Source organism: Hippoglossus hippoglossus, chromosome 13, assembly GCF_009819705.1.
Source record: "Hippoglossus hippoglossus isolate fHipHip1 chromosome 13, fHipHip1.pri, whole genome shotgun sequence".
NCBI classification, from domain to species: domain Eukaryota; kingdom Metazoa; phylum Chordata; class Actinopteri; order Pleuronectiformes; family Pleuronectidae; genus Hippoglossus; species Hippoglossus hippoglossus.
Genome location: NC_047163.1, coordinates 27,690,414 through 27,703,372, shown reverse-complemented (window position 1 = coordinate 27,703,372; position 12,959 = coordinate 27,690,414). Strand labels below are relative to the sequence as shown.

Sequence of the window (12,959 nt, the reverse complement as noted above, 5' to 3'; positions counted from 1 at the left end):
CACATTTATTTGCAATGCTTTAAATTGGTGGAAATGAGGAATGCTGTTCAAGCGAATAAGAACTCAAACAAATGACAGATGTGCCAACAATAAGGACAGTAGCAACCAGTTCCTGGCATTGAGCTAATATTAGCCACAGATAGAGCATACACAGGCCCAGCCCCACCGACTAACCCTTTACTCACACTGGAAAAACAGGTGAACAGGTGGTTAGACTAAAGCTTTTCATCAACAGGTCTATGACTGCTCTAGACAAATAACCACATCCACAGCTTTCCCTCATGTTATGGTAAATAACTAGCTCATACTTCTGCCCTCAATGCCGGTGGCTAGTTTGTAAACTCTATGACTCCTGTTGAGTATACGTATTGTACTGCAGACACCCCCTCAACTATGGCATCCTGTCCTTGGGGCGGTAGTGGCTCAGGAGTTAGAGCAGGTTGTCCACCACTTGGAAGGCCAGTGATCCGAGTCCTTTCTTGTCCAGCCATCATGTTGATGTGACATGTCCTTGGACAAGACACTGGACCTCAAATTGCCTCTGTCAGTGTGAGTGATAGACAAGAGTTATTTGAATGTGTATATGAATGGGTTAGTGTAAACTGTAATTTTTGAGTGGCCATTAAGACTTGAGAAGTGCCACATAAATGCAGTCCATGTATCATTTACCTTTCAAAATACTTATGCCCAGGACTGTCGTTTGTCCTGCATCATGATGTCCTACAACCAAGGGGTAGGGAGCCTAACCTGGTGTGATTATGGTCTGCCCAGTCTGTACCACATGGCTGTCCAACTCTGGACAGCCATGTGGTACCATGTGGTACAAATTGACATCATACAGCCAGGTCTTTTCAATGGATCATGAAAAGACATGCTGTACCAGTTTGAATGAATGTCCATTTTGCTATTGTCAATCCATGTTGAAGATAAAAGCTGCTTACAGGCTGTGCTCAGAGCAGGAAACATTGAAATTGAACATGGATTAAGAGCCCAAGTGAATTCTTGAACAGCCTAAGGATGATGGGAAAATGTACATTGTGTAGGTTGAGCATAGAGGGCTGAAACAGGACGTCATTGGTTGGGAGATCTTCCCCTTGCCGATGCTAAGGAGGAGAAGAACATTTGTGCCTCTTGGACAGAGATTATTGGTGTTTCGCACAAAGGTACAAGACTACCAGGAGGGCTGCAGAACAAAGAGCATGCTGTCAAGCAGGGAGCCAGTGGGGAAAAACGTGCAACTTAACTGGGGTGTGGTCACTTGTCACAACAGCTCTGGTGTGGGAGATTTGTAGAAAAAATGTCCTTGCCTGTACAGCACAGCACACTGCAGACTCTACAACCCACACTGAAGAGAGGGTGATGATCACTGAGGGCTGAAAAACCTTGATGTATAAGTTTAATATAGGAATATGTGAATCGTGGTCATGAATAATGTAATTCATTGATGATCGACTAAATCATATTATATAATCTATACTTTCACTGCATTTGCCTGTTAACATTCTTTTGTCAAATCTGCAGTAGTACAGAGAGTGGAGGTCATTAAAGCAATGTGATAATTACATTATGTTTCAACACATAAAAACGACAAAAATAAGGTCTTCACCCTAGTTAGGTTTTGAAAATAAAAATGTAACACCCTAAGATGCCAGATTTGAACCTGGATATTGTATGAGAGAGAGAGAGAGAGAGAGAATTGACGTGTCACCTCACCTCTAAATTGACTTCTCATTCAGTGTGAACACACCTTGAAACAAACCTATGAGGGATGTTGGTAAAATAGTTTCATAATGATAATACACCTGTAAGTCCACCACAGCTTTCTGGCAGAACGGTTTGTTGTTTTTGGTAAAATCTTTCATTTTGAGGCTATGAACAATAAATCAGGCACCTTTGACAAAGCATGGAAATGTCCATTACAAATTTGAGGCATCAACCAGTAACAGATTGTTCTGTCATCTGTTAGAGGGTCATCATGCTGTAGTGCATTTACCAACAGTTATATAATAAAATGAGAACTGAATACATTTTTGCTTTAAAAATGAGACAAACAATAATTACTAATACACAGAATGCCTTTGAAATTATCTGGTGTGCTAAAACACTTGTAGTACATTACTAATACAGTACAGAAATCCATAAGGATAATGAAGACACTGTGTGGACAGGCAAACCATCATTGACCTCATGATGTAATATACTTAAATTACTAATCTCTTAATGCCTCCACTTTCAAATACATACAACAGTAGAGGAGGCAGGCACCCTGAGGTGTACAAAACATGATACATAATAAGTTATGATACATGTGTAGGGCTCATCAATTTTTGTTTTCTTATTTTTGAAAAAAACATGGAAGTTATTACAAATTTTTGGTTTGAAAACTATAAAAGCAGGTGAAAATCAAATGTCAAAAAGTAAAGATGCAAAACAAAAGGCTACAATGTTAATTTCATCCCACTTAACAAAACTGTTAGAGAAGGGATTATGTAGCCCATTTTAAACCCACAAACTTTTCCAGGAATCCAAGAATCTTCAAAGGAACTCAGGAACCTTTCCTGCATTTTGTCCAGGGAGACCAGATTCGTTGTCTATTTCCTGGCCCCAGTGAGGGCCCTATTCCTGAGGTATAAGCCAAAAACGATTAGGGTGATTAGTTTGCAGCACTGAACATCATATTTGGTTGAAAGTATTTTTTACACGGATACTGAATATTGCCACTAAATACAAACCACACATTGCAGACTCAAATTAATGAATATAAATTCAAATAAAATCACTTCAAATCTAAATTGATGAGCCTTGTGTTTCATGAATGGTACTCTTAAAAGAATGGAGAACACAGCTACTGCAGTCATTATGCTTTTTGAGAAAACTCTTCTTTCATTTTAATCCCACTCACGCTCACTGTTGGTCGGTCTATCTGTATTTACAGAGTTCATTGCTTTGTCACAGAAGAGATTAACTTCTGATAGATGGCACTGCACAAGTGAAAACAGAAAGGAGATCAGAGAGGAGGAAAGCAGTGTCACACAGTTTCTCCTTTCACTTGCTCATTATTATTGAGTCCTGGTGAGGGTTTACTCTTCATCCCCTCAGTGCCCCCCCGCGATGTCTCCTGGAAGAAAAGGTGTGGCATCCACACAGACATGATGATCCGCTTGTACTCTCTCCGGAAGTTCTGGTTCAGCAGGCCATAGATGATGGCATTGAGGCAACTGTTGAAGTAAGCCATGAAGTAGCTGACCACAAACAGCCACTCTGGGATGCGAGGTGCCGTTGCTTCAGGGTTGATAGCAACAGCAAGCCCAATGAAATTGAGTGGTGCCCAACAAATTGCAAACAGCACAAACACCACAAACATGGTGATAAAGTTCCTCAGGTCGCTGGGCTTGAGGCGAGGACCAACCTCTGACTTTACCCTCCGTCTCACTTGGATGACCAGGATCCAGATTCGTAGGTAGCAGAAGGTGACAACAGCAATGGGCACAAAGAAATGAATGACCACCACTGCAATGGTGTAGGACGTGCTGACTGTCTGTGCAAATGTACATGAGTAGATGCGTGGGTTGTACTGCAGTGAGCCGACAAAGAAATTGGGCACGATGGCAATGACAGTGAGCAGCCAAATGAGGGCCACTAGCAGCAGCGTGTTGCGGTAGCTGTACAGCTTGTCGTAACTGAAGCTGTGGCAGATGTAACAGTAGCGGTTGATGGCAATGCCTGTTATGTTGAAGATGGAGCCAATGACGCTCAAGCCCATCAGGAATCCACTCACCTGAGACAGAGAGAGAGAGAGAGATAGGCCAGCTCAGTGTTGCAGTAAATTACAACACGAACATGACTAAATGACTAAGCTCCAGCTTGTAGCATAGCTCACTACTTGCAGTGTTGCTGCAGCTTAATAACTTACAGCAAACTAGCTCGTAGCATCTTGAGCTACAGTTCCTCAGCCCTGCGGGTCTATGGATAACACAAGATTATCTTAAAAGGAAAATGTTAGAAGTCCAGTCTACATGAGAGCAATCCTGGAAGTTACGTGGATTCCGCTTTTGTTGGCACTTGAAAGTTAATCAGCATCTTAGAGTGGCTTCAGGAAATACTCAAGACTCTCTCACTTTTGGCAAACTGTAGTGTTCTACTATCACTCATCATGGAAAAGTGAAAATATGTTTTAGATTTCTTGAAAGTAGAAAATCCATAATAATAATAATAATAATAATAAGAAGAAGAAGAAGAAGAAGAAGAAGAATGATAAGAATAATAAACATTGTTTATTGTGTGTTTCATATAACTTTTAGAGTTTGGTGTATAAACTCCCATTCCATTACTTCCCCAGAAATCATTAGATTTATTACATGAAATTAATATCATGGGGAGTGATGAGCAAATGTCTTTAATGCCCCAAAATTGCACATTCGGAGCCTTGGCACCAGCCTGCGTGTGGCCATTACCCCCTAGGCATCTTGGTTGTAGGGGAAAATATTACCTTGTGAATCTGCTATATGTGAGCCTTCGCACCACTAAATCGACAGGCAGCGGTACTGATGCAGTGCAGCAGAGGCATTGACAAGCATGAGAAATCTTTTCAGCTTAAATAGACTGCCAAATTGGGATGGTGTGTCACATGATTATAGCTCCGAGCTCCATTTATGGTCATGTATGTGTGAAGGAATTTTTGCCTTGTGCTCCCTACATCAAAAACACAGCACATCTGCTATTTGTTCCCCCCACACATACTCCCTTCTCTCCTAGCAATACCCATGGCTAGGTTATACATAAGGGGCAAACTAGCGGTAAATTGTAATGTCTACCTATGCTCAGGGACTTTCATATCAAAGGTTCAAGATGGAGAAGCTCCAAAGCTTTTCTTAACCAGAGCAGAGGTTGAGAGGCAAGACATAAGGTTTAAGATGTGAATACATACATGTAACATAGAGAGTGACAGCATATCAAGCCTTTTATGGACATGTTGTTGGAGTGGGTGATGCGAGGTGGGGAGGGAAGGATTTAAATTCTCGCGCTCGCAGCCGCCTGGCTGTTAACACCGGTCAGGCCGCGATTCAGCTTTCTCCACTGGTTGTTGTTTGTTCCGTTCAATGTAGGGGTTCGGAGGTAAATGAATCCCTCCGCACCTTCAGAAACTCCACTCTCCAGCTCCACCAGGGCCGTGACCAACTCTGGCAGGGCCGATCCGAGGACCTCACTAAACCATCCAATGGGTAGTTGCGATGTGTGTACAAAGGGCAGGGACTTAATCAACGTGAGCACATTCCCCATCCATTTATTCCCTTTAGAATTATCCAGGTGCTCCTGCAGGAGCTCGGTTCAGTTCAGTCTTTATTATTCTGTCTGAAATTTGGTGTTGGGATCGAGCCCAGGACAATGATGACATGACATTTGAGAAGCCTGACCTAGAGTTGTTTCTCTGACCATGAGGCCAGAAAACACCCAGAATGCCTTTGGGGACCCCCATGTTTTTAACCGCGGCCCGAGTTTAAACTCGGGCCTTCCATTGGCTGAGAGCCAACAGACCCCACGGCCCCCCCTGGAGGGAGGCCGGACACCTCTCAGGTAATAAATACAGAGCCCCCCCTGCAACTCATTGCTTATTCCCGTGTGCTGAAGATTAGACCAGAACCTCTCCCGGTTACTCCAGACGATCCAGCCACTCAAAGGGAGGACCCATCCAAACGTTTGTATTTTGATTTTTACCTTAAGTTTACGCTCTCCTTTTTGTGAACTTCCTGTTACCTCGATTTTTATTTTGAAAGCTTGATTTTTATTTTGAAACGACCGCGGCAAAAGTCTATTCACTCGCAGGCCGAGTTCCACAGACTTTTTCCAGATCCGAAACCACAGCTGCTCCTCAGCTGTTCATCCCTGCAGAAGGGCAAGAAACTTTCGCCAAGGAGAACGAGACCAATTCTCTCCACTTTCCGCTCGCGCATCAATGAACCGTGGACCAGCAAGTAAGAGGCTTATGTCTGGGCAGAGACTAGTTTAAACATTAGCGTGTTATTAGAGTGTATATTTGTGTAGGACCGCCGAGTCCATTTGTGTTTCCTTTTCTCTCTCTCTCTCTTTTCTCCTAAACCCGCCTGCACACACGTTCCGACCTGCAACCGACTTAGATAGTGCGATCGCATCTCGACGCCATTCGGCGCCTTGAACCACGAGATAGACCAAAGCATCCCTTTGTTCTCCATTTCCTGTTGGTCAAACCACGAGTTTATACCGCCATCTTGAATTGGTCATATGTATGTCCCCAACGTGGTTATAACGCCATCTTGAATTTGGCCATACAAACTTCACCCACGTGACTTCGTACGCCATCTTGACTTCCCCTCCTCTCTCTCACACCCACACACACACACACACACACCCACACCCACACACACACACACACACACAGGTATTGCATGTGTGTTATAAATTGTGATAAGTGTTTGTTATGTATCTTTGATATAGTGGATTCTTGTTAGGATAGTAGTCATTAATTAACATTGATGGTATTATCTTGAATAAATTCTATTGTATTTAAAGTAACGGTATTTGTGCATATGTATGTGAATACGGCTGGATTATGATAGCCAGTGCTTGAACTTAAAACCTTCACTGTTCATTATATATCATTAAGTAAATATTGAGATTTCTAATTGAACTTTTTCAGATTATGAGACTGATCTTTACAGATTGATTGTTGGTCCCTGATACCAGGGTGGTGCCCCGTCTTTTATAAATTATAATTACAAGATTTTATTATTCTTAATTGATCATTTTATTGTTTTTCATTAATAATTTCCTTATTCTTAATTGATAACTTTATTGTTTGTAATTAATAATATTATTTTTAATAAATAATGTTATTATTTTAATAATATTATTTTATGATTATTAATAATTAGCCAACATCAAGTCTACCTACTATTGCACAACATTGGCATGCAGCCAAACTAGACTGTCCAGTGATTTTTTTCCTTCTCTGTACTAGCACTGTGCAGGTTGTTAACAGAGGAAAACTATCCTATTTTGTGTGCCTCAAACTTGTTTCCTTTTGCTGAGTTATCATAAGGGGCATTGTGTATCATTCCTGCTACTGATTAGAAAGTGAAAGGTCCATGTTTAGTGATATTTACAGAATTTGTTCGTGGTTATACTTTGGTCTATTAGTGGTCTTAGGCAGACACAAGAGGCACTTGTTTATTCTGTTGTGTTGGTTCTTTGTTGTCCATAGAAGTTCAGATGCACTAGTCCAATACTATTTGAAATTATACAGTATATGTATATTTTTGTTATAATTTTTCAGTCAGTTGAAATAAAGCCTGAAGAGAACAATTTTGTTTTTTTTGTGTCTGTATAGGCCTACTATAAAAAGCACTTTGCATTTTTAATTTTGGTACTTGTACTTTTGATACTTAAGTACATTTGATATTAGCTACTTTAAGACTTTGACTCAAGTCATTTTCTTATGGGTGACTTTTACTTTTACCAGTCACTTTCAGGTAAGATATCTGTACTTTTACTCAGGTATGGCTTTCAAGTACTTTATACACCACTGATAATATGTCATTTATATCATTTAAAAATCGATTTTCAGTGTGTTTTCTGGCGCGATATGCTGGCGGCGAGCAAAAAAAATAGACCAGACGCCGAAACCATCGCTGCAGAGCGCGAGCCGTCCTCGGTGCTGCTTCGCAGCCAATGTGAACAGCCCAATTGATTTACATGGGGGCGGAAAGGAGGCGGACAGCTTATCTTGGCGCTGCGCTGCCGCGTCCGGTGTGAACATGGCTTAAGAAGTCATCTCTTTTCATTAGCTTCCAGAAAACTTTCATCACACTATGGGTCAGGCTGATCATAGACCAATTTACCCATTATATATTCAAGTATTATTATTATTATTTGTATATTGGTATTAAATTGAAAATAACAACAGACACACACACACACACTGACTGCACCGTTTGTGTGTAGGCATCCCACTGATACAGAAACAGAAGACCTGTGTTTTCCTTATGTTTGGATTTGTGTTCTGAGTTTTCAGTTTCCTGTTATGTTTTGCTCATTGTGTGTTTTCCACTTTACTTCCTGTCTTTGTCCTGTTTCCTGCCCCTGTGATTGTCTGCACCAGTTCCTCATGTGTTTCACCTGTGTCTAATTACCCCTGCCTTCCCTGTGTATATAAGTCTCTGTGCTTCCGTTTGTCGGTTCGTCATCTACACGGCCTTCCCACGTCACCACCCTCTCGCCTTTATCGTGAGTTCTTGTGTTTCCCTACGTTTTTCCAGGTCAGCCTTTTGGAGTCCTTTTTCTAGTTTTCCTGTGCTTTTTCTCTTAGTGGATTTTGTCAAACCCTGTCTAATTAAAGGACAGTTTTTGTTACACATTTTTGGATCCTCCTGCTTCCTTAAAAAACTCTCACATTGTTTCCTATTAAAGGATTTTGTTCGGAGTTTGTCATCATAATCAAAGGGCACAAATCGCGGCGCTCTGATACCCTGTTCAGACCTAGTATTCTGTATTTGTGGTCACCACCATGGTATTAACTCTGACTGACACATATTGATTCTTTCTTTTTTATTTTCTTTATAAAAAATCGTATTTTATTGCAAAGCTTTGTGCAGAGCATTGATTTACCCACCTCCTCTTGACTCTGCTTTCTTGCTTTCTCTCTCTCACTCACTAAATGAAATGGACACTGACAAAAGGCCTCCTGGTTAAAAACATTTGGTCTTTGTGAACAGAAATTGTGTTTAATTGCATATAAAATGGGACGTGACATTTGATCACAAGTGGTCACTGCAGACAGATGTTAAAACACAATTTAATGCCAAGTGTGAACTGATTAAATCAGAGCTGTCCATGTGTGATTGCATCACCAGAGACCGATGTTAATAACAAACTACTGACTTGTGAGATAAAGGTTTAAAGGAAAGTGAGCATCAGATATACAGTCATATACAGCTCACCTTGGACTGGGTCTCACCTAGTGACCAGCCGTCATGGAAGATGGCATACAATACCAGAGGGTAGGGATAAAATGCAACCACCAAGTCAGCGAAGGCCAGGCTCACCACAAAGACATTTCCTGTGAAGGGCATGAGAGGAAAGAGTCATATGAAGGTGTGATTGAAACCATACCAACTTTAAGTGTAGCAACAGCAAGTTTATGGATATGTATGGCCACCACTGTTCTGACTCTGAGTCATATGTTTGTTTTGTGTGGTTCTCCCTCCCTGCCTGGGGGTGGTGCTGTTTCCCTTGCTCTGTTTTCCTGTGGCTGTGTTTCAGGTCCGGCAGGTGATTGGAGGATAGGCTGATGGAGCTGATGCCGGGGGACCTTCATCTTTTTTTCTTGGCTCCCAACACAACCGTGACTTTGTCCTATTAAATCCTTTCAGATCTGTATTCGCTATATTGTTAGAATGTTTTCTGTTAATTACCTTTTGATTGATGTTTCAGAGCAGTCCTGATTATTGTATGGAAGAGACACCTTTCTGTTTTAGAAAACTCTTTTCTCCTGTTTTTGTTTAGGTAGGGAGGTAAGATCTCTGTATTCTATTTTCGTCTCTTTTGGGTGTAGGGAAGTTAGTTTTGATATTATAGATTGTTTTGCCAAATTATGTTATGCTCTCGTGGCTCCTAGGCTGGGCGTAACACCACTCACCCAAGGCAGGTTTCTTAACAGTGTGAACCAATCAGTCATACTAACAAAGAATACATGAGCTCATTACTGGAATGCACACATTCATTTATTTTTATTACTGTCAGTAAATGATGTGATCCATTCTAAGTTTATCTAAATGGTTTGTGTTTATGTAGCGCTTTTCTAGTCTTGATGACCACTCCACAAGTCACAGTACAGTTTTTGCCATTCGCCCATTTACACAGTGCATCTATGTGCAGTACCTTCGCTCTAATTATATTTCAGTATCTCAGTAACTTCTATAATCTACTACAGCATTTAGGGTTTGTCTAAATCCACTCTTAGCCTAATGTAAAAAACGGCAACTGCTCGAGGTTTATAATTCAAAGTAGATTGTACTTAGAGTAGCCGGAGGTCCTTTCCCTCCCTGTTGCTGTACGGCACTGTGCCAGCTTTCCCGGCACACTGATTACTGGGTGGAGCCATACGGCCTTTTAAATACGGGTGTGCCTTCCATTTCCACTCATCTCCCGTGGTGGCTGCAGCCTGGTGTGCAAGGGCCTTTTGTTTGGCGTGGCAGCCGTCGTGGCGCGTCATCCTCCCCATACAGCACAACCGACTGCCGTTTCCGTGGAAGACGGATTGCTCTGCTGGAAGCCCTTCTGGGTGTAGTTACGTGTCTACTTGTGTGATCGAGCTGTGGCCTTTGAGGCTCCATTGGCCACCACTCCCTGAAATGCTCTGCTGTTGTTGACACTTTTTGATTTCTATGATTAACCTTTCATTGTCATTGTATTTGCCTTTTATGGTGGTGCTGATTAGAATTTAGAAGAGAACATCATCTATGTAGTGAACAAAAAATGTGTGTATGTGTGAAGTTGTCAATTCAGGTTTAATTAGATTAAAAGTGTTACATCCATCCCCACCCCTGTCAGCCATGTACTGTATAGTTAGCTGTAGCAGCATGGTGGTTTGAAATAAGCATAGATGAAAACTTGCACATTTTACCCAAGTGATTATTCTCTAATCCTAAACAATTTTAACTTCAACATTATCAGTACTAATCAAAATATAAACTTCATGTCACATCCAAGAAATTACTGTCTTTCCTGAAAATCGATGTTTTGGTTGTAAAAGCTGCATACTTCTTCACACAGATATAACATTTTACATGCCAGGTCTTGCAGCCAGCTGATCAAATGAACATAGAAATATGCAGAGAGGACTGTTGTTTTAAGGACTACCCTTGTGATGAGGATGTGTTTCACTTATGTATGGAACTTATGGCTGAACACAACCTGGCAATGTCTGATGATGTGTAATGAAATTACAGACCTTTATTTAAGACTTTGTCCAATGATTGCTGATGGACTGGGGGAATGAAGTATGTGCTATGATAAACAGTGTCAGCTAGGCCTACCATAGTAAACAAATATGTCCTGAATTGTTTATTGTACACGCCATCTGAAATACAGGCACAAAATAGATCACTGTCAATTTTTGCTACAGTTTCAATGTATCTGTAGAATATATCACTGAAATGAAAAAAATATATTAATCATTTTGTAACTCATCCATTTGTATCCGTTTCAAATTAAAAGCTGTCTAGCATTTCTGTGGCTGGAATCCCTTCATTTGTTAACAATGCTTTTAATGATGGCCATCATCAAATCCAAACTCCATGTTCAAAGACAGGGCTGGCAGCAACAGCGCTGTCTGTGTGGACACCACACAGACATGCGATCAGCTGCAGTTCAGCGAGGTAGCCGACGCACAGGTAGAGAGGTATAGGCAGTGTGGCCCAGGCGTAATACTATGCAAAGAGTACGTGCAGATTATGAAAACATTAATATTTTTCATTTTGAGCATGTTCATGCCCAAATGTTACATCTGTTAGAGTTCCATTCTAGTCATTACTTTTATAATTATTATGTTGCTGATGAAGCCATTTTGTAAAACAGACTATGCTATGTGTGAAGATGTAGCCTATAGGTGAATCCTTGCGTCACCTGGTGGGTTGAAAGAAAACTCAATCATTGGTCGGAAGATGAGCGAGACGCAATAACACATGAATGACACACACGGAGGGGAAAAAAACCTTTCAACTTCTTTTTCAAACCTGATTTTGAAATTCTTGCAATGCTAGCATGTAAAGAACACATTTTTAAGAAAAGTCAACAATGGTGGATGATGTTACTTATTAACTAAATGTAATTCATTTCTAAATGTGACTAGATGAGGTTTCAGCGCTCCTGCTAAATGAAACAAAAGGAATAAAATCACACCAGCAATTCCATTCTAAACGCACTTCGGGTGTCTGCGTTCGCCACTGTCCATGGTGCTGAATGATGTACACCGCAGGCTTTTCCAAAGTTGTATTACCTGACCTGTCCATGTTGCTGATTGTGTAGACAGCGCTGTTCATGATTGGAAGCGCGCTTGGCAAGCTGATATAGACATCCTGTTATCGTATTATTCATTATTAATTAATACATAGACCTATAGTACATTTTTGGGCTGGTTATTCGCGACCCATGTGAGTCATCAGCTGTTATAAATCTATATGTTAATGTCAGTAGCACCCTGGTCTTAAATAGGTGACAACAATGTGAGGCATTTTATTACTTTTATACTCGGTGAAATGCGCATATAGCTGCGCAATGTCGTTATCTTGCGCGGGGTGACTGATTCCAACTGACTGACACACACACACACATAAAAGAACATGACTACACAGTACCAGTGAATTCACAGCTCCCAACTAATTTTGTGTAAATATTCGTACACATATTCCTATCTTCCCTTTATGCCTTTGTGTCAACAAAAAATATTATTCGTATCTAAACTGTGTAAGAACAAATGTACTGTATACACTTATGAGAAAATGATGATGACCATGCTGTAGGTGTGTAACTGGATATGTCTGACGATATAGCCAAGAAATTCTAAGACAAAATGGTTGTTTTGAGTGACAGAGTTAAACAGATAAGCAAGTGATTTGTATCATAGTGCTCTTTTCATTACACATTATTGACATTCCCCCAGAGCAATAGAACACTGAGCAATTATAGAACTGCTAATTCTTCTAGTTTTGATATTAGATGTTTACATCCCTTACTTTAGGCATGTATTGGTTCCAAAAAATCTTACAATGGTCATTCTGCCATAGATGTTCTTCACAATGGGATTAAGACATTAACCCCTAAACTTAAGTGGCATTAACTAATGCCATCCAAAATGTTACATTTGTAGTATTAACTTTACATAACAATTGCTTAGCTCAAAAACTAAAAAGGCTAAAAGCATAGAC

General features: G+C 40.7%; 1 protein-coding gene across 1 annotated transcript in view; it reads right to left on the bottom strand.

The window, feature by feature from the left end:
- Positions 1 to 3,028: 3,028 nt before the first annotated feature.
- LOC117773156 (melatonin receptor type 1B-B-like) overlaps positions 3,029 to 12,959 on the bottom strand; it is a 64,299-nt gene continuing 54,368 nt past the window's right edge. Inside the window, exons 2-3 of the mRNA XM_034604860.1 lie at positions 8,973 to 9,091; positions 3,029 to 3,778 (exon numbers count right to left, since the gene is read on the bottom strand). Coding sequence (XP_034460751.1) covers positions 3,029 to 3,778; positions 8,973 to 9,091 — 869 coding nt within the window. The remainder of the gene's footprint in view (positions 3,779 to 8,972; positions 9,092 to 12,959) is intronic.